General features: G+C 51.1%; 1 protein-coding gene across 6 annotated transcripts in view; it reads left to right on the top strand.

Moving 5' to 3' along the window:
* PAX2 (paired box 2) overlaps nt 1–26,503 on the top strand; it is a 78,296-nt gene that overhangs the window by 32,163 nt on the left and 19,630 nt on the right. For 3 of the 6 annotated variants that reach the window (XM_005888107.3, XM_005888105.2, XM_070363396.1), the window contains exons 5-6: nt 1,097–1,216; nt 25,736–25,911. In XM_005888107.3, coding sequence (XP_005888169.1) covers nt 1,097–1,216; nt 25,736–25,911 — 296 coding nt within the window. Of the gene's footprint in view, nt 1–1,081; nt 1,217–6,723; nt 6,793–25,735; nt 25,912–26,503 lie in introns of all 6 variants that reach the window. The other 3 variants (XM_005888103.2, XM_005888104.2, XM_070363397.1) reach the window with 2 other exon arrangements.

Raw genomic sequence — 26,503 nt, 5'->3', positions numbered from 1 at the left:
CTGTCCAGGTGGCCCTGGACCTCTTCCTCTGTCTGTACCCCTCCCTCCTCATGGTCTCGCTCCTCTCAGTTCATCTCGCTTGATGTCTTTGTCTCTCTCTCTCATCTGCCATACCTTCTGCCCTCTCCAGCCCCCTCATTTATTGACCCTCGCTCACAGCCTTGCAGAGACACGACCAGTCCCACCAGAACACCTGCCAGCACCCCCTCCCTCCCTCCCACGCACTGTCTTCCCTTTGACCCAAGGGCGCTCAGTGCTGCCGAAGCCATAGGTGAGATCTTGAGGGACTGGGATGTGGTTAAATTTCTCCTGCTGTCCCTCTTGGCAGCTGTCCCCTCTCTCTGGACCAGCAGAAAGTGAAAAGGGCTGGTCCCAGCCCTCCGGGAGTTGGCAGGAGCCCTGTTTGCTAGGCCTGGGTTGCAGCGTGTGCTGAGGGGGAGGGTTGGATCGAGCTGTACCTGAGTTGATCACAGCCGAGTGAATGTGTTCACTACTCTGTGCCCTGAAGGGGAAATTAGGAGCTTCTCAGGTGATTTCAAGACCAGAAGCAACAGGTCGGAGTGAAGAGCTTCATACCCCTGGGGAGTATCAGGCCCATTCATGTGTCTCTAAGAGAATCAGAGAGATCTTAGAAAGCCACAGACTCTAAATCAGGACTGGGAAAGACTCTGCCTAGGAGACTAGAAACAATGGGCTGGGACTTGTTTAAATGGATTTGCCCAGCCCCAGGGATCTGGGGATGAGCTGTGCAAGAAGCGGCTGTGCTCTCAGGACCCCTGAACCACTTTCTAGGTTGAGTCCGCTTTGCTGTTTCCATCCATCCTCAAGAGTGGGTTCAACCTATAGTGAGTGAATGAAATCTCCAGGTCTGCAGAGAAGGCCTGGGTTGACTGGTCCCCACTAAGCCCAGGGTGGACAGCACTGAAGAGCCTGAATTGTATGCAGCAACTCGTTCCCCCTTAAATCTCAGAGAAAGGAGACTATGGGCTCCCCATCCCCGCTCATTCCCTCTGCCTCTCTCTGCCCCCAGACTTGGGGCTTTGGCCTGCGATCACAACCACTATCCTGATGGCATTTCCTCCTTCCTCCCATCCAGTTCCCAGTACGGCCTCCCCTCCTGTTTCCAGCGCCTCCAATGATCCAGTGGGATCCTACTCCATCAATGGGATCCTGGGGATCCCTCGCTCCAATGGCGAGAAGAGGAAACGTGATGAAGGTAGGGAGGAGGGAAGAGGCTTGGCTTCCCCTGTGCATGCTTTGTCCTTGGATTCAGAGCTCCGGTTTCGGCCCAGCTTCGCAGCTGCTTTGCTGTGAGATCACTTTTAGTAGCAAAGCCCAGGTCCCTCCACTACCCTGCTGGCTCCTGGAGAGAGGGAGGCAGGCTGCTGGTGGGGCCATCAGCTTCACCATCTGCTCAGCAGCCCCAACTGCTTCACCTTCCGCCGGGATTCACCCCAAACATCCCTGTGGGATGCCAGGAGGAAAAGCAGGAACCATGGACCATGAGAAGGTTTTGGAGGTTAGGGGACAGCTGGTTTCTGACCTGGGGATGAAAAGCTAAACTGACTTGTCCTCCCCAGATCTCAACCCATCAGGAAATGGGGGAGTTATGTCACGTGCAGCTGACCCTACTGCGCTTTCTCGGTAACACATTGACCCTGTGCCCATTCAAACCACTAAGGGAGCTGGGCATGGGCCCTCTCTGCTCTTTGCCATGGGAGAAGACACCCTCCAGGCTCCTCTCTGGCCCTTCCCCTCATTCCCTGTAATTCCTTGGGGGCAGCTAGCTGTTGGGCAGGGAGTTATAGAGTGAGAGGGATGAAGAGGAGGAGAAGCAGGGAAAGAAAATCAGAGGAGAGAGTGGTGGCGATGAGCTTGGGAGAAGGTGTTTTTCAAATGTTGTGATAGTAAGGGTCCCTTGGTGACCATCTGGTTCTCTTTTGATGCATGAGGCCAGGGCGCAGGGCTGGCAGGCCCAGACAAAGGGAGACCCCAGTGTCTGGAGCCTGCTTCCTGCCCTGATCTTACCGTCCCTGCTGGGGAAGCAGTAACTTCCTGATCTAGAGAGGATGAACTTTTAAGGGTATCTCCCATGAAATAGAACCCTCTAAATATGAACATAGGTGGGGGACCATATATCGCATTCATCCAGACAGTCTCAATTTATGCCTTTGTCTCTGCATCTTGGCCAGTCAGCATCTCCTTTTTCTCTCAAAAATGTCCTATTTGGACAGTAAATCTTGCAGTCATTCCAAGCACAGACAAGCCCTTGATTGGGACAGCTCTAGAGGGTAAGGAACAGAGAAAAGAGACAAAGCTGAGAATCCCTAGGCCCAGGCTGAGGGAAAAGAGAGTGTGAGAGCCCCGGACTCCAGCAGAAAGGGACAGTGTGTAGGAGAGGCCTGGGTCTGGCAAGACAGTGATGACCCGGGTCTGGCCTCCTTCCAGAAGCCCTAATGGCCTCGTTTCACAGGAAAACAGCTTGTCTGGCTCTATTTCTCCTTCTTCCAAAATATCCAAACACATTTGGCTGCCACGGCCTTTGCCACTCACTAAATTTCATTGTGGTTGTTTTGGCAATAGCCACTGATGGGCAGGGGGCGGCTGTGTGAAAGGGCCTGCGTCTCAGTTCTCCCTGGGGCTTCCCCATACTCAGGCCTTCACCAAGCTCCCCAGCACCCTGAGTAATCTGGAAGATTCTGCCTCAGACCCTGAGGATTTCTCCTTTAAACGCTTAGCACTTGTGAGACAACCAGGGGGTTGGGCGAGGCCACAGGACCCCCTTTGGACTCCTCCCCACTGGTCTGAAGTTGGGGTCAAGCATGTCCACTGCTTCCTGGACTCCTGTAGGTCAAGGAAGGAGGCTGGAGATAGAGAAGCACTAGCCTGAGGCTGTGGCCACTGCAGGTGGGCAGAACAGAGTGCTCTCCTCTCTGAGCAATTGATCACATTCATTGTTTCAAGTCAATTCAATTCAGTGAACCTTTTCTGGGCATCACTCATAAGAAAGGCTTGGTGCTCTAGGTTCCCAGAGCAGAACAAGATATGATTCTGGTCCTTAAGGAGCTTATAGTCTAGTGGGGCATATAAAACACATGAGCCCAGAGAGCAGAAAGGCCCCTCAGGTATCTGGATATCTGTGTTGTGATGGAGGTCTGGGCTGCAGGCTGTGGGAACTCAGACAGAGGAAGGAGTGAGCCCCCAGGAAGGGCTGCCCTCTGAGGAGGGGCTTAAGGGATGGATGAGCGGCACAGTTCAAAGACAATGGTAGTTGAAATTCTGTGGGACAGACTGAGTCTGGTGGCCAGAAGGTACTGTGCGGAGAAAACAGGGGTGCTTTGGCTCGGATGAAAGGGCCTGAGGGGAAGTTGTGGAGGTAGGGCTAAGTGGAGGGGTTAGGGGTATGGGAGAGCAGGCCAAGACGGGACTTTTGCCTGCAGACATGAGAAGCCACCAAAAGTGTCTGATCAGGAAGGGCACAAGAGCAGGGCTGGGTCCAGCGTGGTGGTAGCGATGGCAGCAGGGAGACACCTCAGAAAGCAGTTGAATTCTAGGTGAGAGGTAATGGCAGTCTCTAAATTTACTCTTATTGCATAAATACGTACCCCAAGGCCTAGCTCAGTGGCAAGAAGGATCAGAGACCCTGCTTCTCTTTTGGGGAAGTGGGGTGGTTCTTTTGCCTTGACTCACCCTTCCTTCTGACCAATGCCAGGCCAGATGGAGCTGTCCTTTCCCTCATGGAGGCCAGAACCTATGAGGAAAGCCAGTTCTCCCTGACCACCCTGTGCCACAACACACACACACACCCCACACCACACATGATCCACGCACTTGATCCATCGGGCCAGGTGGGAAGGGAGAGGACAGGAAAGGCAGACCCTCCACAGCCACCCCCTCCCCCAACTCCGGGCACCTCCAAGCAGCCAGGCCCAGTTTGCATTAGGGAGCAGCTCAGATGATTAAGAACAGGGGAGATAATTAAGTGTCAAGATGATGTAGCCCAACTCTGCAGTCAGGCCAAGGTAGCACAGCGGCTGGCAGGCCGGGCGCAGGAGGCAGCCTCGGGCATGGGCCGCAGAGACACCCAGGTGTGTCCTTCAGCTCCCGGACCGCCGGCACTGCAGGCGAAAGAGAGAGCTGGCCCAGGGACCTGAGGGGGGCTGGGATGGGAACAAGGGTGCTCATCAAGGCACTAGACCTTGCGGGAGTGGAGGGACAGGTCTCCTACTGGAGGGCCCTGTGCCCCTGCCAGGCCAGCTTGATTTTGGCCCCACACATGGGGGGCATCTCCCTGGCAGTGTCATAGCCCAGGGGCCAGCTGTGAGCGTCTCTGTCCTCAAGGAAGCCACTCCTGCTCCTGCCTATGGGTACAGTGTGCGGCCTATTCTTTAGCTCTAACAATGTCACGGTGGTGGGCATTAGCGAGGACAATCACTGCGGCATGTGCTGGCATTACTGGACACAATCTCAGCAGTAGTTATTGGTGTTCACAGTGATAATACCCAGAGCATTATTGGCGTTGGCACTCAGAATATGGACAGCGTTATTAGTATCTGCAGCAATCAGATCTGTGGGGACATTAGTAAAGGACCGATCAGCTGTGACTCTGGGGAAAAAGGAAACCAACAGTGACTGTGAGCCTGCTTGAGACGCCCTCTCATGCCCTGGCCTTTGGAAGGATGGAAAAATCTCCAGACTTTTCCTTTGAGAAAGGTGCTAGTCAAGAAGCTTTGACCCTCCCCCTTCCCCCCAAGAGTCCAGAAGATCCTGGAATGAGACAGGTAGACAGACCAGGAATAGATGGGGAAGTTATGTCATAAAGCACCTGGCAGACAGGCCATCCATCAGTTTGAGAAAGTAGATTCCCATTCAGTACCCTCCTGAAATCTGTCCCTCTTCTTGGCTCTAACTATGAGTGGGTATGTTAGAGTCCTTTTTAGGGACACTGCATCACCGAACATTGCATGAGCTGGCTGATGTGACTGCAGAACAGGGACTCTTGTATTTTTCCAGGACCAAAGTCCTTTGCCTTCACCCAGTTGCTTTTGGCCATGGTTTAAAGCATTGCCGTCCATCAGTGGTGGTGAAGCCCAGAACCATTACATCACTTGTCCAAAACTCCAAATGAAGTCGTATGGTGTGAGTCTTTAGATCTGTGCAAGGGGAGGTGTGTCGGTATCATCCTTTGATGCATGGGATTGCAGGGGGCCATGACTCTGCCTTCCATTAATTAGGTACACAATGAATTGTGCAGTTGAGTGGTGCCAAGGCAGTGCAGTTGTACGTTTGCAGGCAGAGCAGGTTGCATGGCTGCAAGCAGCCAAGCCCTGTCACTGCCTTTAATAGCTCCCTTCTGCTTTGGCTGAAGCCGTCACTGTGAGAAGTGATTTCCTTAGTTTCCCTCCTTGAAGTCCCTTGTGTGTTGCTGGGGTTTGACTTTGAGCAGATGAAGGGATTATGCTGTAGGAAGGAGCAGCTCCTGCCCCATCTAGGATCCCAGGCGTCAAGCAAGTGAAGGCTGCAAAGGGCCCCGTGTAGAAGGAGGATTCGGTAGAGAGGCCAGCAGGCAATCCCTGCCTGGGCTGGGCTGGGCAATGTGACTTAGTGGGGAAGGGCTCTGGAGGGAGGCGCAGCTGGGTTTGCATCGTAGTGCCTAGGGCAAGCCTCTTGGCCTTCATCAGCTCAGTCCTCTCCTCTGTAAAATGGAGGTAGTGACAGCACTGACTTCACGGGGACCATGGAGAGGACTACATGAGATCACGGACATGGGCTGAGCCAACTCCATCTTTGAAGATGGCTCACTGTGTGTCTGGGGAGGAAGGAAAAATCGGTAGGTTTATGTTTCAAGGGGAAATGAAGTTGTGTCAAAAGGAAACTTTGTGGGTGCCAGCACCCTCATCTTGGTACGGTTCCTTTTAAACAGAGCAGCCTAGGGAAGCTGATGCTGGATAAACCACCCTGGATGGGACCAGGGCAGCCAAGGAAAGATGCCAGCCTCCCTGTGTAACCGGGAGGAGCTCTGTCCATCTCTGTTTTCACATTTGCTCTGTGGCCATCCGCTTGGGCCACGTGTCATCTCTTATTAGCCTCCAAAGGTGTTTCAGATGTGTGTAAATAAACCCAGGACCTCCTCTTCCCCAACACGGAGTCTTCCCTCCCTCCCTCCATTGCTGTGTATTTCTGCCTCCACACACACGTTTATTTATTTACCTTGGGAAATGTGTGTTTGATTTGTGCACATAGGTGCTTTCTCACATGGTTTATGCAGATGTGGGTATTGTGTGTTTTCTACCTTTCTGATACCTTTGGGTGAAAGGGACATGGAATGCCATGCATTGGGCAGGCACACAGTTTTCTGGGTAGTGCATACAGGCAGAGAGATGATCAAATGTGAGCAGGTGCACAATTGTGTCCCTGACACCAGCGCCAGGGGATGGGGAGAGTCCTGAGCCAGGCCTGGGTGTGCTCAGGCTGCCTGGTCTTGAGACACAGATGTGCATGTAGAGTTTTGCCCAAAGGCCCATGTCAGCATTACCCTGTTGGCAAAAGGATGGTCTGTCCTGGTCCTGCCTCCAGCGGGGCCTGGGCCCCACCACAAGGGAGACTGAGGCTGGGGACCCTCACAGAGGAGCCTGGTCTCCTAGTCTCTGGATTTACCTCTGGTCTTTGACCTGCCTACCTTTCGTGATCTCTCAGTGTCTGTCTGTCTCTTATTTGCTCTAGTCGAGGTATACACTGATCCTGCCCACATTAGAGGAGGTGGAGGTTTGCATCTGGTCTGGACTTTAAGAGGTATGGGGGCCAGAGGGAACCTGGTGAGGGGGCCAGGGGAGAGAGCTGGGGAGGCGGTTAGAGACTCTTTAGTGAGTGGGTTCCTAAGGGTCAGAGAGCAGACTAGGAGGAGGTGGCCCAGGCTTCCACTGGAAACCAAAGGCTAACGGAGTCTCAGGGCCTGGCTCACTTCCGCCTTGGGCCCTGCTGGATTGGGGGGCTGAGGCCCTGGTGGCCTGGAGGGTCAGGCCCTCAGTGGATGGGGGCACTTTTTCCAGCCCTTGGAAAAACAAAGAGCAGATCGGGTAGTAAAACAAAAGCAAAGGAGACCTGGAAGCACCTGACAGCCCTAATTCATCACGGCCCAAGTTTTTTCCTGTGTTCCCATTATATTTGTTTGTAAAAGTGGAAATCAATTTTGAAGGTAATTTTCTGGAAAGAATGGAAGGGAGGTGGGAGGGCCGGATAAGGCAGAGATGGTAAAAGGAAAAATTTAGGCCAGGCACAGCCCAGGGGCAGCTCTTGGCAAGGTGAAAGAAAATTGCATATTCAATCTCCATCCATGAATCTCCCTCTCTGCTGCCCGCCTCCTGCTTGAAAACAATGAAGGCTTTTTCCCAACGCTGGGCAGGGCCTCGGTATCAGCCTCACTTTAACTTCAGGGTCATTAATTCCCTGATTATTGAAGGAGAAGAGAGGGTTGCAGCATCGTCAATTCCAAAGGTACACCCCCCCCCCATGTGATCAGGGCCTGGGTGGGGTGGGGTGGGGGGGGTGAGCCAGGGTGAGGTGAGGTGTTGTTTCAGAAGAGCACAGGGGTGGGAGGGAGGAAGTGGGGAGCCAACTGGACTGGGGGGGTGCAGGAAGCCAGGAGGAGGGGAGAAGGCAGTCATTACTGCATACCTCTGTTGTGTTGTTATTGCAAATTAAAAGTAGCATGTTCCACTCCGCAGCTATCTTTGGGGAGGGAGGGGCACCGAGGGAGGTGGGGATCTTATCATTGCTTCTTCAGCAGACCAGCCGTGGTGTCACTGTGTGAGGTGACATTTGAATTTACAATTCCGCTGAGAAAAGCCATTAATTCACAAATTAACATTTCTCCCTCTCCCTCTCTCTTTAACACTCTCTCCCTCTCTCACATGGATGTGCAAGCAATTGAAAAGACAAAGGAAATAGCCTTAAGGAAGAGACTTTACTGCTAGTCTGTCTGTGCTGAGATTGCTCCCCCTGCTTCCAGATAGATAAACCAATTACCTGAGCCGCTCTGCTCCTGGCCGCCCGCGATCACCTCCTTTTGTAGGCTGCCTCCATGGCTGGATTACCCTCGGTGTATCTCATTAATGTAAACCAGGCATGCCCTGGTCACCCGGCTCCCTTCCCTGCTGTCTTCCTGGAGGGACAGTGGGAGGAGTGCTGGTGTCAGAAAAGGCAGGCGAGGAGGACCCCAGGAGAGAGGAGAGACTGCCCCTGGCCAGCTGCCAGGCTCTGGTTCTTTGGGTGTCCATGGCCTGGACCTGCAGTCCTGTTGAGGGGGTCAGCAGGTGAGTTCTCCGTGGCAGGTTTGCACGGGTGGACATTTAGAGGCAGAGGCAGGAGCCAATTCTTTGGGGCCCACAGGGCTGGTTCTCTCTGACCTTTTGGTTCAGAGGCTGGGGGCTGGTGAAAGCAGAGAGGGATCTGAGTGCTCCCTTCATGAAAAGATCTTAGGGATGTTTTGCTGAGTCCGCAGATCTAGGAGGGCCCAGAAGGCAAGGTGAGGTTGCACTATGTTGGGTAAACAAAAGGAGGTTGCACTGATTCCTTAACCTAAACTCGGTACTTGGGCGCAATTATGTCTTTCTGCCACCAAACCCTTAAAATCACAGCCAAACCCAGCCATCCAGCTCCTTCTTAGAGAAGACCCACCCGGGAGCATGGACCCAGAAGTTCTGGGCTCTCACACCTCTGCAGTGAGCTTACATCATGGGCTGGGCATGGCAGAGCCTTTTTGGCTTTTCCTGTCCTCCAGGCCCCGACCAGGCACTGCAGGAAGACAGATTGACAGAGGGAAGTCATGCAGAGCTTGAGTTTCTGTAAGGAAAGTGCTTCTGTGGATCATTGCTGGAATGATAGGATTTCACACACACTGCCTGCTACCTAGCACAGGTCACAGACTCTGACCCCCCAGGAGCCAGGTCCTCTGAAAGTTCAGAAACCAGATCTCCATAGAGGGAATCATCCATCCAGACAGGTACCTGACCTTACCTTGCGTGAACAAAGCTCAGCCTATGTTCATTTTCCAACAAATATTCAAAACCTGGCTGCTGTCTATCCAGCCCAAGAGCGAACTAAGGTTCAAAGGTCAGCATTCACTAAGACACAGACGCCCCCGAAAAATCCACTTCTGAACACACATTCATTGTTATGAATATATCTTCCTAGTAACCTGGGAAATTAGACCGTTCATACCTAAGCGGGGAATTTTTCTATCATAGTTGGATCGCATATTTTAGCTAAACTCTCAGGGTAATGTTGGCTACGAGCCTGTTGAACGCCAACCAGGTCATTATACAGAGGTAGGTTTAAAGGTTTTATTAAGACCTTTGCCTTGGGCCCTGTGTACACCTGAACGTACCTTTTTCAGTAGGGAGGAACCAGGGTTTAGCCATGACTGTGTGTAGCTGACGTAGGTGCGTGAATTTGTACATAAATACCTGCAATTATACCAGCGTATGCAGCTGAGTCATTAACCACCTTAGTTTCCCAGCCAGTTCATGCTGCTGTGGATGAAGAGTTACATTTGGTTGTTTGAGGAAGTATGTTAAGGTTTAGCACAAAAGCATGTATTTTTTTTTTTTTGGTAAAGTGTCAAAAAAGTCAGAATGGATAGGTCGACCCCACTCCCCATGAAAGAATGCACAGACTCGCATTGGAGGGGCTGTGTGCGACCCTCCACCACTGGAAACTGGGGTGGCAGGAGCACAGTAGGGCACTGGGCAGAGACCTCGGGTCTCTGTGACCACATCTGTGTATGCACACCCACCTTGTCAGAATGTCTTCACTTGGTAACTCCCTTCAAGCCCTGCAGGTAGGCATTGTCCTCCTTCCCCCATGGGCAAGGGCACCAAGCAAGAATTCCGCTGCCTCAGCTCTGCCCTTCTCCCTCAGGCGGGGCCATGGAGGGAAGAGCTGGGCCCTGAGGCTGCTCCTCAGGCCCTTCTGCTGGAAGGCTCGCCTCCTCCAGGCACCATCTCCTCTGCAGGCCCACGGGCAGATGAGAAGGCAGGGTCCTAGAGGATCCCTCAGAAAAAGGGTCAGGGAAAAGGCAGCCTGGGAGACCCAGCCCTGCCGCCTGCTAGAGGAATGGGTCCCAGTAAACTCCCAACCATGAGTGTCTGCTCCAGAGGGGCGCTGGGGCCCAGGGAAGCCTCCCCCCAGCCTCCACCCACCATCACTTGCCTTCCTCAGGGCGCTGGTGGCCAGTAGGGGTCTCTGGGACCCTCCCCATTCTTCCAGGAGGGTTGGGGGAGGGCTGAGAGACCGATCACGAGCCTCAGAGCAGAGTTGCCGCAGAGCCAGTAATTCAAACCATCCTGACCCTTCGGTGAACCCAAACCTGCTGACCTTGACAGCCCCAGACAAGGGAGGCCTCACAGACCTCAACCTGTGTGGAGGCATCGCCTTCTCTCCCTCCCGGCCTCGGAGCCCGTGGCCCAGCCTTCAGGTGGCTCCTCGTTTGGCCGTCCCAGCAAAATGCCAGCATCCCTCCCTCCCCTGGGGTGCCCGCCTGCTTGCCTCAAAGCACCCTTTGTGCTCATTTCCACTGGAGACAGGCGTGTGGGCATCTCACAGGGTCTCTCTGGGGCTAGGCTGAGGCTTTCTCCTTCAGACAGAGCTTTTACAACATGCATGCCTGTCTTCCTCCTGCCCCGACTTCAGCTTTTTCAGGAGCACTAGCCACATTGTGTGTGTGTGTGTGTGTGTGTGTGTGTGTGTGTGGTCCGGGTGCACACAGGGGCAGAGATAAAATGTGATCGAGACAGAGCAGACAAGGGGAGGAAAGAAAAGCTGGAGGAAAGCAGCCCCAGGAACCTGCATTAAAGTAAATGCAGTTTATGAAGTTTATGCTTTCCTCCTGGGGAGAGTTGGAATCTGTCCAACAGCCTCTCCAAGCCTGCCAGACAGCTCCCAAAGCAGAAAGTGCAGGCAGGAGTGCGAGCAAGCCAGTGACAGAGGGCAAGATGCACGGACTCTCTTTCTCCCCCTCTCTCTCTCTGGCTCTCACAGATCCCTCTCAGCCCCAGCAGACGGCAGAGCCTGCGATGAGGGATGCGGATAAGTGTTTGGTAGGAGGGTCCCCGGGTGCTTCCCTGCCCTCTTACTTCCCCACCCCCATCTCCATCACTTGTGCAGTGTGGACCACTGGAGCAACCAGCTTATGGAAGCAGCTCTGGGAGAAGGGCAGTGTGGGTGATCTTGAGGTCCTGGAAAGAAAAGGGACCAAAAAGTGGTCTCCCAGGAACCTGCCTGTATTTCTGATACTGGCGATCCATTTTTCTTTGGCAACTTGGTCTAGACCAATGTAATACCTCGCGGCTACTGAAGACAGCTCTGAAGGAGAAACTTAAGAATCTCTTAAGGAGAAACAATCAGAGACAGTATCTTTTTCTGGGAATTCAAAGGAAATAAATGGTTGACCAGGTAGGCTATGGGAGTGCTCAGAGGGACTGACAAGCAAGCTGGAGTCACTTTCTAGACTCTTCATCGTGTGCACAAGCACATGGGTTCATGTGTGTGTTCACTAATAATATGTAAGCAGGCCAGAATCCTTAGCTTTAGAGGAAAGGGGAGTGTGAAGAAAAATGACTGGAAAGGGAACTATATAGCAGAGGCCTTAGCTCTGGCTGGGGGGAGGTGGAGGGGACAGAGGACAACCTCCAGTCTCTTGTCCCTGTGCTTCCTTGACATGCCTGGGCTGAGAATGGGCAAGGGGAGAAGCCTACCCCCCTCCAACACACACACCTCTTCCTGGGAGCCCCATGTCCCTACTCACGTTCTTCCAGGAGCTGGGACAGAGAAAGACAGCAGAGATGGAGTCACCTGAAGGCAGGAAGTCAAGGAGGAGGGGAAGAGTGGCTAGAAATCGCTGATTGAGGAGGATGCTCTGGGAAGCCAGGAGACCTGAGGCATGGAGCGAGGCAGAAACTGCCCAGGGATGGCTTTTGCCCTTTCTCTCCTCTTTTCTCCCTTTCTCCCTCCCTTCGCATCCTCATCCCTTCCCTCTTGCTTCCACACATCTTTATTGGTTCCGGTAATAGCGTTGATATGCATGTCAGGCAAAGCCTTGCTCCACACACAAAAAGAAAACCCCAGTCCTGGCGGTGTGGCAGTGTCAGCTCTCGTTGTTGTTCGACAGTGTAAAATTAAATTAATAAAGCCCCCAACACAGGAAAACATAACAGGAAATTAATGGCCTTTACTGTCGCTCTGATGCAGTCATTTGCAACCCTGCTTTCCGCACCAAAGACTTCATAAATGCAAGCAGTTTCTCTAAACAAGCATACTTAGAGCGGCCTGGTATGTAATTTTTCGCCTTGCTTGTGTCCTTTGAGATAACAAAGCCCCCTTCCCTTCTGGCTCCAGAGAGGTTTCTAACTGATTCTGGCCACAGCTGGAGCCCGGCCCCAGGCAGAAGGCCCCAGCCCTCCTGAGAGCCCAAACAGGACCAAAGGAGGCCTCAGGTCCCACCCAAACAGAACCCCAGCCAGCCCTCCTTCCCCGCCAGCGGCCAGTGAGCCCAGAGCCCCAGCCTCTGCCCACGGCCAACAGGAAGGCACAGCGCATACTCTTGGCCAGGAAAGTTGATCACTGTGGGGAATTCACCCAAATCCACCCAAAACTCACCCCTCCTCTTCCTCTCTGCAGCTGTTCTCTCTCCCACTACCTGTTTGCTCCCCTTCCCCCACCTGTCCCTGCTCACCCTCCTGCTTCTCCATCGGAGGTCACACACACCATGCTGGCAGTGTGTTGGCAGCGGGAGCCTGTGCACTTCTTTTCTGCAAACTGGAGGCTAACTTATCCAAAACAGGGAAAGTAACTGTACCAATATCATTCTCTGGGGTTCTAGGTCTCCTCCATATATCCCCCTTCTCCCTAAATGATCATTCAGTCCATCCCTCTGTCCACAGGCATATTTCCCACAAACAGTTTCAGAGAACTGAGAGCCTGTGGGATACTGAGAAAGCTTTCACTGACCTCTTTGGGACTCTCTGTGGGCGGAAGTTCCCACTGTGTTGGGATGTATAAGAGAGGCAAATAACCAAGATGTGTACCTCACAGCACTCACAGTCTTTGGAGAGGCAAGGCTTGCCTAGATCAGACGATAAGCTGTTAATTCAATGCTGAGCCACGTGGCTGAGCGTTCAGTAGGAATCCAGGCAAGTGGCTAGAAGAGCCGGCAGGAAATGGAACTTGAAGCTGGAAATGGCTGAAATATGGAGAGGCTGTCCCTAGGGCTGTCTCCCCCATGGAGGGAGGCCAGTGGCTGGGCTGAGAGTGGTGACAAGGAGGAGTCAGATTCCTAAAGGTCATCTGGTCTTATCTGCCATGCACATAAAACTCTCCGCAGCAGCAGTTCTTCCTGACAGGTCACGGCCCCTGCCTGGACACAGGACCCAGATGGACAGTTGTCACTGGTAGCGACACAGCCTTTGTACTGAGTCAGTGTGGTGGTAAGGGGAGAACATGGGACTTGGGATCTCGATGTCTGGATGTGGGCTTCATCTCTGCTCCTTACTTGCTCTGGCTGATTACATAATCTCTCTGCATCTGTTTCCTCATCTTTAAAACAGATAAGAACACTTACCACACAGAATGGAGGCCAAGATGCGACAGTCCTCTCTCCCCCTCCTCCCTCCCTTCCATTCATTCCATCTGGTTTAATGAGCATCTGAAAAAACACTGGGCTGAGCCCTGGGTGGATTTCAGTTTCTCACATGGTGTGGTCCCTGCACTTAAGGGAGGTCCTTCACCATCCTGGTTACCATCTCTGAATTCATTCTTGACCGTTAAAGTCCCTGTTAAATGACCGCTGAACTCTAGAGACAATCTAGCCAAAGCCAAGTACAGTAGAATCCTTGCCATTGTCCATCTGGAGAGTCTACATCCATAATGTAGCCTAAGATTACATTCGATTTTTTAGCAGCCGTGTCAGACTGAAGCTCATATTGAGTTCGTGGTCAACGAAAACCTCGAGATCTTTTTCACATCAATTGCTATCAAGCCAAGTCTACCCCATTCTGCACTTGTGTAATTGATTTTTTAAAACCCTAAACACAGGGCATTCCATTTATCCCTGTTGAATTTTATCTTGTTGGTTTGGGCTCTTAATTTCACCCGAATAAGATCTTAAGGATGTCTTCTATGTCATCATCCAAGTAGCTTTTTTTAAAGAGTTATTTTCCTTTAAAATAAAGGAGAGCCACAAGGCACACCAGTAGAGCTGTCCCTCCTGGCTGTTTTAGGAACTATTGAGCCCAACAACCGTCACCCATTTCGCTGTTCTTCATCTTGTTCATAAAGTTTAGAAAGATTTTCTGTGAAATGTTAACATTTGCCATATCTGCAGTGTTTTCTCAATCAGTTAAAAGAATCCAATATAAGTTGATGAGCAGATTGAATGTCTGCTATGGATAAAGCATAACAGAACTGACTTAACAAAGGTAAACAGGAAGGACGCTGTCCTTGACCTCAAAAACCTTCTAGTCTAGTAGGGAGATAGATAAATAGATAGTGCATACCGTTATACAAGCAGATTGTGATAGATCTATGATCAAAGTATAAAGTGCTAATGATATATGTCAAGAAAGAGGGGGTCAGTTGCTTCTCACCAGGGCAATGGAGGAAGTCTTGGTGGGGCTGGCATTTGACCTAAATAATGATAACTAGTTAGGTTGCTACAACCTACTCTTGGTGAGTGCATGCAGCCTCCATGGTATCCCTTTTTTCTAATGCCCACAAATTAACTCACGATATGCAGTGTGTGCTGTGCTAAGTCGCTTCAGTCATGTCTGACTTCTTGAGACCCTATGGACCATAGCCCACCAGGCTCCTCTGTCCATGGGATTCTCCAGGCAAGAATACTGGGAGTGGGTTGCCGTGCCCTCCTCCAGGGGATCTTCCCAACCCAGGGATTGGACCCATGACTCTTACGTCTCCTGCATTGGTAGGCAGGTTCTTTACCACTAGTGCCACCTGGGAAGCCCCTGCATGATAATTTCTTCTAAAGATTTCCAGACCCTAATAGTAAATATATTAGAGTGTTGTTTGCATAAGCTTACCTGTCCCCCTTTTTCGCTATGGCATTGATCTTGTCACTGCTTTGCCCTTTCATTGTGACTGCTCAAGGATTATCAACAAAAAATTTAGGATCCTGTCTACCTCACCCCACCACCCTGCCCCACCTGAGGTCCTGATATTTGAGTTCTTTGAGCCTGGGAGAGGTAACTCAGTTGAAATGGTGAAGAGTTACGCACCTGGCTCCCGCCTGCCTGGGCATCTCCTGCCGGTCTCATTTTGAGGAGTCTTCTTTGATGGAGAAGACAAAGTCAAGCCAGGGGTTGAGAAGCTCTGCCTTCTCCTTCATTTCTCTCAGTGTTACCTCCTTTCCGAGCACTGAGCCTACGCCTGCCTTCCTTTCTGTTCTTTCTCCAAACGTGGTTGCCAAGGCTCTTTTGTTGTTTCAACTGTTCTGAGCTTTTGTCTTCCTGACAGGCTCCTGCTACTCTCATATCTATCCCTGGTTATGGTCCCCTCCTCCCTCCTGTCCTTTATAAGAAGAAAAAAATAACTGGTCTGATACTAAGTGTGATATATGCTCATTGTAAAAATATTCAGAAGATACAGTCGTTTTTAAAAGAAATTACCCATAATCGCATCACCAAGAGATAACAACTGTTAGAATTTTGGCATATTCTTTACAGTCTTTTTGTCTCCTGTGTGTATATAATTCTTTATATTATGTATAATTATATATATTACATATATATGTATAATTTTTATCAAAATTGGAATGACACTGTACATACAGCTTGCATCTCACTTTTTTCACTTAACATTATATAGGACCATTTTCACATATCATTAAATATTCTTTGAAAACATGATTTTTTTAATGATTGCATAATCTTCCACTGTTCCATGTACATGTCCTTTTAAAATCTAGGCTCATCATATTTTAAAGCTCATGCGTGTGCAGCAACAACGACTTCCCTTAAATGCCCTCTCTTTCCACCTCCCCACTCCCACTCTCTTTACTTTGTCAGGTTGATTATTTGAGCTTGTGGCAGTGGAATTTCATTTTTAGAGCATCCTGTCCTCATGGAATTATATTCCCCTCTAGAATCTCCTGCTGTGGGTGCACACAGCCGTTCTTTCCCTCAAGGCGTAGCAGTTTGCTTTCCTCGAGTCGGATTCAGCCCGAGTCCTCTTCTTTTGCCACTGTCAACTCTAGACATGGTTCTTTTCTTCCCAAATCCCCAGTGCGTCCCTGTGATCAGTTTCCTCTTTCTTGATCAGAATTAAGCAGCCTGGAATACTGGAAAAGGGCATAACACTGAGAGCTTTCGTTCCTATCCTAAGGATAACTAGCTGTGTGACATGGGAAAATCACCCAACCTTTCTGAGCCTCTTTTTTTTTTTTCTTTCTTTTTTTTTCTTTCTTTCTTTCTTTCTTTTTTTTAATCTGTAAGAAGCCATCAGATTAAATTATCTCCATGATACTTTCTAGCTATAAAATGTGATAACACTGAATTCCTATGTGAATTAGTAAAGTCCTATGCTGCTGCTTTTTCCTTCTAAAGGTAAACTGTAAGGCAAGTAAAGAATGAATCAATCTTTGCTTTGGGAATTCTATACTACAAAGCAGCCAGCATTCTTTTATCAGCTACTATGTGTCAGGCTCTGGGCTAGATTTACAAAAATGAAAAAAAGATGGGTCCCTGGCTTTAAAATAGTCACAGTTTAGTGAAGAAAACAAACATCAAAAAAAAAACACCAAACCTTAAGTACATATGGATTCTAAATTTGACTCTGCCACTTACTGTCTGGAACAAGTGCTTTAGAGCGAGTTACCCAACCTCGCTAGCTCTCAGTTTCTCCAGGTTATGAGCTCAGCTGCCAGAGGCATGTCGCCTGGGTTGCTTCTGCCTCCTCCTTCACTAGTTAGCTATGTAACCTTAGGAAAGTTCCTGAACCTCTGCACTTCCATTTCCTTACCTACAAAATGGAGATAATAATAGAAGCTTCCTGCTTTAAGTTCTGGTGAAAATGAAATGAGTTAATATATGTAAACTTCTTAGATGAGTGCCCAATATATAGTAAGCACTTAATGTTAGCTGCTGTTATTATAAGGATTAAATCATTGGATTATGTTAGGCTTAGTGTCTGGTACCATAATAGGAATTGGATCGATTTTAGTTATTATTATTTCTACAATAGAGATTTGGATAGATGTTTGTTGGAACGCAGAGAACAGAGAAGTGAATCCTGCTGAGGTAGGAGTTAGCAACCCTCTGGTGTTCATCTGAGGAAAGAGTCTAGAAAAGCTCGAGAGACGTGGCCAAGGACATATAGCAGGTGAGGGATAAAAGTAGAATTTCAGCCCAGCAAGATGTTACTCCTAGTCCAGTATTATGTTAGGACCACAGATGTAGTTCATGTCCCCAGAGACACATGGGTGTAAATTGGCACAGTAAGACTGAGGTCAGGCAGGCAGGTAGCCACCCCCTGTCTTCCACCCTGTCCTGAACACATGGAGTGTTGAGAAGCAGAGCCTGGTCACAATTAGCAGGTTTGCCAGGGCTGGAAGGCTGGGCAGAAGCTGTTGTTGCTCAGAGCCAAAGCTTCGGGCCAGGTTTCCAAGGGTTTCTTTATGCTCTCCTCTTGAACTTGGCTTGGGGTGCCTGGCCAGGGCAGTCCCACGGATTGTCTAGTATTAATATAAGGACGAGAGGCCATGGTTCCAGAATGTCATCCCACCTCCCTGGACAGTGTTTATTTACATCAGCGCCTTCTCCCACCTGGCCCTTGCAGCCCCTTCCCAGCATGTGGCACTCCGCTCTCCTGCTTTCTCCTTCCTTTCTGGTCTCCTGCCCTTCTCTCCTCACCCCCTCATCCCCTTCCTTTTCCTTCCTCCTTCCCACTCGCCTCTCCATTCTCTGAATCCTCGCTCTTCTCCCAGTATGGAGAGCAGCCTGATTCTTCAGCATCTCTGACCTCTCTCCCGGCCCTCCATCAGAGGGGAGGCCAGGGTGGCAGCCCAGACCTCTGGTCCTGGCCGCTGTGGGGGTGGGGCCGGGGCTGCACAGGCGGGCTGCCCTGAATGACAAGCGGGGATATTGATCGCGTTCTGAACTCAGCCCAGCCGATAGAAGGTAATTAATGACTCCATTTGCCTCAGTACCGAGGAGAACAATTGAGTTTGAAACTGCAACAACTGGCAGCTGGGGAGACTGGGGGTGGCCTGGGGGTGAACCCCGCAGAGGAAGAAGGTGGTGTGAGAGGAGCTAAGGCAGAGAGAGGAGGGTAGAGGCCACCAATCAGAATGGGATGCAGCAAAGAGCCCCCACCTGGACCCAGTACCCTTGATCGCTCCTGCTCCCCAAATCCCCTAGAGGCGGAGGTCCATGACTTAGTGTCCCCACTTCCTCCACACTTTTCTCTTTTCTTCCTGTATCACTTTTCCAGGTCATTTTTAGTCTACAGGTGAAGTAAGGCTTACTTTCCCTGAGCTTGCTTCTTGTTAGCTGTGTGATCACACACGTTTTTTACTCTCCTTCAGCTTATTTCTCCGTTTGTAACATTAGACTAATGGTATCTCTTCTGCAAGTGTTCTGTGGGGGATTAGGGATAATGTGTGGAAAGCACCTGGAGCCTGCCTCATGCAGAGTTAGTGCTCAGTAAATGGCTGCGATGATGATCTTTGACAAGGAAAACAAATCTGATAGAGTGGAGAGAGCCTTAGAGTCAGACATTCCTGAGTTCAAATCCAGCCTTTGGCTACTTTCTAGTTGGGAGATGTTGAACAAATAATTTTTGCCTCTCATCTGAAAAAATGAGAATAGTGATAGTAAATACCTCATAAAATTGAATGGATTAATGCGTGTATGTGGAAGCCCTGATGTTGTCAGTTTCCCTATAGATGGGTAGACATGTGTATTTGGGTTAATTTGACATTAATATACTTCTTTGCTATCCTTTAAAAGAATTCCTCTCAAATGCCTGATTCCTACTTCCTTGGGTTCAGTGGACAGCCCCTGTTCATTCCACATTGACTTTGATGAACCGTGGTGCTTTCTAACCAAGGAAATGGCATAATTTTATTCTGTCTATTACCATCACCCACACCTACATTGGGGAATTCAGGTACAGTGTCAACACAAAAGGAAGACAGAATTCTTGTGTTTTGTCCCTTGTCTCGAGCCCTCATCCCTAATATGTGGTGATCAGTGCCTGCCCTCCTCCCTAAGATTCTGAGACCTCACTGGCCAGCCCTATTCATGGTTGGCCAGCCAGAGGGATCTGGCCTGGGATCAGAGGGGCGGGAGATAGGGCTCTGTTCCCAGGCAGTCCAGGAATGGATGGGGAGTGACAAGGCTAAGTGAATGAGAAGATAACACCTTTTTTGTTGAGGAGTAAAAGTCATTTTTATTAATGATTCTTGAAGTGGTATGTGCTTCTTGTACAAAGCCTGGATCATATGGAAAAACTTAGATGAGAAGTAAAGCATTTGCTCATGATCAGGGAGTAATCACTGTTACCCTGTGGGTGGCTCTCCTGGTCAAGGTGATCTTTGGTTTTACAATTCTCTTCTTTTGCATGGAGTTCAGGGCCCCACTGCTGGAGCCCTACTTGTGGGCTGGACCGGCAGATACTGCTACTCGTTGCTGCTCAGGCCACAACTGTCCACAGGGACTTTCCGTGTGCCAGGCTCCCTGGTAGAGCCTGGTAGATATGCCCTTGATCTAGCCATTTATCCTTGTTTAACCTGCACTTCAGTTACTCTGAACCTTAGTTTCCTCACCAGTAAAAAGTGAAAGTTGCTCAGTGGTGTCCGACTCTTTACGACCCCATGGACCCCATGGAGTAGCCCACCAGGCTCCTCCTTCCATGGAATTCTCCAGGCAAGAATGCTGGGGTGGATAGACGTTCCCTTCTCCAGAGGATCTTCCAAACCCAGGTCTCCCGCATTGCAGGCGGATTCTCTACCATCTGAGCCACCAGTAAAAAGCAGATTATAATCCCTAGCTATCTTAGAGAGTAGTTGCTGCTGCTACTGCTGCTAAATCGCTTCAGTCTTGTCCGACTCTGTGCGACCCCATAGATGGCAGCCCACCAGGCTCCCCCGTCCCTGGGATTCTCCAGGAAAGAACACTGGAGTGGGTTGCCATTGCCTTCTCCTAGAGAGTAGTTAGGAAGCCCAAATAACATAAGATCTACGAAAGCTTTCTGTTAACTGCTAGGCAAATATGAAGCGGTCAGAGAAGACAATACAAGCCTTTGTTCCCTTTGAAAGAATAATCTGCGTCAAAGTTTTAACTCAGCAGTTTGTTTAATTAATTTATTTATATGCTGTCTCCTTCTGGAAAAGACTTACGGGAGCTCACTCTCCTTCAGATATGCTATGGCTCATGCCAGAGTGGACACAGCACTTGGAATGGGCTCCAGTTCTGAGAGTCCTGTTGCCTCGTAGTGTGACCTTGGACGTCACCTCCCCTCCCCCACCTCACTGCCCACCCTGCTGGGTTTTATTACCTTAAAATGAGGAGTTTGGACCAAGTGTCCCCTCATCATTCTTCATACAGTCTGGGCTCAGCAGCTCATAGGCTGTAGCTTCAGTGTAGGGAGGGTGCAAATCAGGAAAGGGGGGACCCTGGGAGGGACACAGCGTCCTGGATGGGGTCAGGGGCCCCTCAGCTGGGTCTCCTGGGTTTGGAACCTGGGCAGCAGAGTGAAGTGATGTGGAGGGCAGGCTCTGGGTTCAAACAGACCCGAATTCAAATCCCAACTCATTTACCAGCTGCACGGCCTTGGATAAGCCACTTAACCTCTCTGCCTCGGTTTCCTTTTTTAAAAAATGTTTTTATTTTTGGCTGTGCTGGGTCTTCGTTGCTGCTGCTTGCAGGCTTTCTCTGATTGTGGTGTGTGGGCTTCTCACTGAGGTGGCTTCTCTCGTTGCTGAGCACCAACTCTACAGTGCAGGCTCAGTCGTTGTGGCTCACAAGCTTAGTCTCCCTGCGGCAAGTGGCATCTTCCTGGACCAGGGATCGAACTTGTGTCCTCTGCATTGGCAGATGGATTCTTAACCACTGGACTACCAGAGAAGTCCCATCCTTATCTTTAAAAGAGGTATCACAGCATCTACCTCACAGGTTGTTGGGAGGATCAGATGGAGGGTTAAATGGAACAAGCTCTCAGTGCTGTGAGCTGCTAATGGATGGTGGCTGAGCAGGGACAGCAGAACAGGGCCGAACCCTCCACATACAAGTGCAGGGTGTCCTCTCGGGGGAGGGGGCAAGGTTACTAAACCTTCAGCAACCACATTTTCCAACCTCAATCTGAAAGTGGGGCCTGAGAGTGGGAAAGGATATTGGAAATCAGAATTGCTCCAGAAGCCCAGGACATGTGGCATCATACTCCTGCCCTCCTCTTGGAGCCCTGACAAGACTTGGGCCGGTTTTACCATCAAGATGAAGGTTGAGGACCCACTGTGTCATTTAGGGAAGGACTTCCCTGGAACCAGAAATGAGCAGGTAGACCCGCTTTATCCCACACCTTGTGACCAGAGCCGAGGTGCGGGGAGTCCAACGTAAGGGCCGTCTCTGGGCCCTGTTCTCAAGCAGCCTCTGCCGGCTGCCTTAGACGGCATCTGCAGCTCCGAGGTCAAGTTTCACTCTTAACTGGGAACACAGCGTGCTCTGTTTCTTGGACAGAGGTACTGTAGGTAGGCAGGAAGGTGTTGGTGTGAGTGGGAAGGGACCAGAGTTGATGCTATTGGAAGTTAACAAGCAGTGGAGCGGGTGAGGAATGTGTGTGAGTCGATGCAGGGGCCTGTTGTGGGCTTCTCACACCCTCTGATACCTGGGGCTGCATGGGACTTGCCTGACAAGTGACTGGATGTCCTGGGATGCCAAGTCTGCCAGGTGGCTGGTTCAGAGACCTTCTGCCAGGGTTCTGGCTTTGAATGCTACTCAGGATAGCCTCATTCATTCATTCATTCATTGAGTACCAACTCTGTGCCCAGCACCGTGCCTGGCACTGCAGCTATAGAGACGTACTAGTCATGATTCCTGCCTATGGGGAGCTTCCAGCCTGGCTCCTTAGCAAGGTGGATGCTGTCTAATCACTTTCTTTCTTGCTCACTCTTCAGCCCAGATCAAGACTCGCTTCTGCCTCTTCCTCCATGTTCGCCCCAGAGAGCTGTCCAGTGCTTGGGCCTGGCAGTGTCTCCTAGCCCAGCCCCACCCCTCCCCGATGCCACCTCTGAGACTCCACCCTTGGGAAGGCCCACCCGGGCCCTCTTTCTCCGCGTCCTGAGGATGCACCCCCGCCAGTGGGAGGCACAGGCAATGGCTTTGTGTTCTCTTCCTTTTCAGTTCTCTTCTTCCATGGTCTCTGTTCTTCCTCTACTCTCTTCTTCTTTCCTCCTCTGCCCTCTACCCTCCAGCCCCACCCTGACCCGGGTGCTGGGCTGTGCTCCTCATCTGGATCCCTGAGCTTCCAGGAAAGCAGAGCCAGCTGGGCTCATTCCTACAGCAAGTGGGCAAATGCCCTCAGCACAGCCTATGCTTCTCTAGGCATCTGCTGCGGGAAGCTTCTTCCCTTTCTTCCTCTCTTTCTTTCTGTCCTGTCTGTCTCTGGCTTTCCTCCTTCACCGAGCTTCCTCCGCCTTGGACCTCTGAGTCCAGGCCTCCTTGCCTGCCTCCCTTCCCCACCCTTCCTCCTGCCTTTGCTCCCGCCTCCCTTCTCTAGCCGAGGGAAGGGTACCACCCTGGTCTCTGGGGAGAGCCTGTGAGAGCCTGTGGGCCCGCGGGCTGACCCGGGGGGCACTGCCTCCCTGTCCCCCACCAGTAATGCCACTGTCCTCTCCCTGCCCCTGCGACTTTCCACCCTGTTCCCCACAACTTTCTTTGTGCTCCTCCGCCATTCATCACGACTGCTGCCTTTCCCATTCCCTATCACCTTCCTTCTCCTTTGGGGGGTCTCCTCAAGCCTTTGGCAGCCTCATGCCTCCATCACCCTGGTTTGCTTTTCTGCCCTTCTGGCACCTTCTGTCTCTTCCCCACCCCACCCCCCTTCCCTCTTCCCTTCTCCCCGTTCCCAGTCTCCCCACCACCTCTTCCAGGAGCAGCCTTCCTTTCACCTTTCTTTCCTCCCTCCCTCCCCTTTCTGTGGCTGCCTCTGTAACCTGTCTTATCACCAGGGCCTGAGTATACGAAAAAAAATAAATAAATAAAAAGGTCAGTGAGTGGAGGGAGCAGCAATAACCCCTAAAACAGTACTATCAGTGGAACATGATTGATCAATTGAATTCCATAGCGGCTGAAAAATGTGGGATTAAGTAGTGTATTATACGCACAATGAGTTGAGGCATGATGTTCATTTCAAGTTCATTTCGCCGGCCTCTGCCACCAGATCAGGCAATCAATAGGGGCAGCAGATATCATATATCACCTCTCTGCAGGCTGGGGAGAGAGCACCATAATCTCTCGCAAATTTAGAGTGACAGATTTGTCAAGATCTGAAGGGCCCCTGAATAAATGAAGGAAAAGAGACTCCTCCAGCCAGTGACCTAAGGACAAAGCTTCAGTTCAGCCCCTACACACACACACACACACACACACACACACCCGGGCTGAGCCAAGCCACACACAGGCATATACACAAATCTACAGAGAGGCATAGTATGAGTCTCACTACACATAGCACACACCCATGCATATAGCATGTGAGGCTGTGTTCACAGACAAATGCACTTGACTCCCCAGGACCCATGGGTGACACTGGAGTAACCACACACAAAGACACTCACTGTCTCCCTCTGCCCTGACAGAAAGGCTTCCCAAAAAGGTAGGACTCCAGCAACAGAGGATTAGACACAATGAAACATGCAGATATTAATAGCTCCAAGGGATGGCCTTAGGATGATGGCACGTCCTTGAAAGAGAAGCAGGCACAGGAGAAACATAAGGATGTGGGCTCACACTCCCTGTGCAGTCACACCTGTACACACACACCTTTTCAGAAAGGTTCTTGTGCTGTCACTTATACATACCCAGACGCTTATCTGGATGTGTATATGTGTGCAAATGCATGCATATACACAGAAGATACACAAAAGGGGAAAATAAATATGTCACCACCTGACTCAGATAGAGAGAAGCACACACTCCCTCTAAGACAGAAAATCATCCCAGAGGCTTACACAGAAAAAACACACGTTTTGTGGCCTTAGGAACACAGGAAACAGAAATATCATTCATGTTGTCCCTGTGTCTGTCTGTCTACCTCAGACATCATCCTGGTCTCCATTTCTCTCTCTTTCACACACACACATACAACACACTTTCTTTGCTTTCCCACCCCCTCCAGAATGGAGTGAAGACAGGAAGTCCCATTAGGAAAGCAGATCCCCTTGCTCCATCTGGGAGACCAGCAAGAGACGATGGCTGCAGGTTGAGGTTAATCAATATGTAATATTTTCTATGGTCTCCTGAATGATACTGTATGGTGTTACTGTATATAATGCAATATTGATTATATCATATCGTATAATCACCTATAAACTGATATATATAACAGACCCAGAGGAACACCCTGGGGCCTCCAGCATGGCTGGCCCCAGGCCCAAGACTCCCCAGCTGGTTTCGGGCTAAGGGAAGCAAAGGAGTGGCCAAGCGGTGGCTGCGAGGACCCAGCTTTGGGCCCGGGGAGTGGTGGGGCAGGGGTTCAGGGAATGTGGGCAGAGTGGGTGCTTGGCCCACTGTGCACTCTGAAAACCCCTGCGGGTCAGATAGAGAGGGCAGGGCCAGGGAGGCAGGGGTAGCCAAGTGATGGGAGGCCCAGGGAAAGCAGCACACAGATGGGACTGGCCTGCAGCCCCAGGGAGTGGGCACTCTGTGGCACTGTCCTGGTGTTTCAGACCTGGGGTGGGTCTCAGGTCTCTGTGGAGATGGCAGGAGGAAGCAAGTGGCCAAGGAGCAGGCCTCTGGCAGAGTTTAGCCGGAGTTCAGGTCAAGAACAGAAGCTGAGGGGGGGGTTGCCTCAGAGCACAGCAGCATCTGCAAGGACCTGGGCTTCAGTCTCTGCCCGAGTCGCGTTTCCTGGCTCCCTGTCACCTGCCTTCCTCCTGCTCCAGTCTCAGGCCTGACCCAACGTAAGAAGAGCGCCTCCGCTGGGCCCCGAGTCCCTCCTCCCTCAGTGGTGAAGTTAATTACTTCACCCAGTCTCTGTGTTACAGTCAGCCTCGGAGATTTGATGATTTTCCACCCTTGGAGTCAGTGGAACTGAAATTCATCTCAGAGCCAAGTTCAATTCTCCACAGGCTCAGTAATGCTGGCCTGAGACACCCAGCTCCTCCCCCCAGGCTGACCCAGGGCTGAGGGACAGGAGGGGTTCAGGGGAGATATGTCCCAAGAGCCCCTCTGGCTCCCCTACCTCTGCCTAGTCCTTCCCACCCCCACCCCCAGCTGTTATACCTTCCCTTTGTCTTCCCAGGTCGTTCTGGGGCGCTGGCTCCCTCAGTCAGGACTCTGACGCATGGCCAGCCCCTAGGTCAGCCCCTTAAGCCTCAAAACTGGGCGTAGGAGTCCTAGAAGGGGTACAGAGCCCCGGGGGCCCAGCCAAGTGCCCACCCCCTTTGCCCACTGCTTTGTTCTGTGTCTCTGCTCACCTGCGCTCATGCCCCAAGTGCCCCTGTGTCCTCCAGATGTGTCCGAGGGCTCAGTCCCCAATGGAGACTCCCAGAGTGGCGTGGACAGTTTGCGGAAGCACTTGCGGGCCGACACCTTTACCCAGCAGCAGCTGGAAGCTTTGGATCGGGTCTTTGAGCGTCCTTCCTACCCTGACGTCTTCCAGGCATCAGAGCACATCAAATCAGAGCAGGTGAGGAAGGAGCTCTCTGCTTGGAGAAGGGAGAGGGACTGGGCAGAGCAAGGCTTCTGGAGGACATGCACACAGGTCGGCCAGGTGCACACCCAGCATCATACGTGCTGCCTATAGGTATGTCGTGTGTGCACACCCTATAAGCACCCTCACACTAGGACATTATGACAAAGCTGAGAAAATCATCGTGGTATGTGGCAGTTAGAAACGGTGAGTTCTGGTGCAAGTATAGCCCGTAGGCGAGTCTTACCTCCTCTGTTTCAGCCCTGTCCTCAGGTTCCCTGTCTATAGAATGAAGGGCTTGGATGGAAGACCTGACAGGTCGCTTCCAGCCCTGCCATCCTGTGCTCCTGGCATAGGGTACTCAGGAACAGCCCTTGCCTAAATGCCCCTAGAGTCCTACAGAAAGTCTGAGGAAGCTTGGATGCTCTTCTTGCCCCAGGAGGTGTCAGGAAGAGAGCCCAGTGCCCGCCTCCTGCTCCCCCACCCGGCTGTCCATCATGACCCCAGGCAGGCTGACAGCCCACCCCTCAGACCCAGTACTTCCCACAGATGCAGAACAACCCAGAACACCCCAGCACAACACACAAAA

This window comes from Bos mutus, chromosome 26, assembly GCF_027580195.1.
Source record: "Bos mutus isolate GX-2022 chromosome 26, NWIPB_WYAK_1.1, whole genome shotgun sequence".
Classification (NCBI taxonomy): Eukaryota; Metazoa; Chordata; class Mammalia; order Artiodactyla; family Bovidae; genus Bos; species Bos mutus.
The sequence above is the reverse complement of the archived record's forward strand: the minus strand, read 5'-3'. Positions and strand labels throughout refer to the sequence as shown.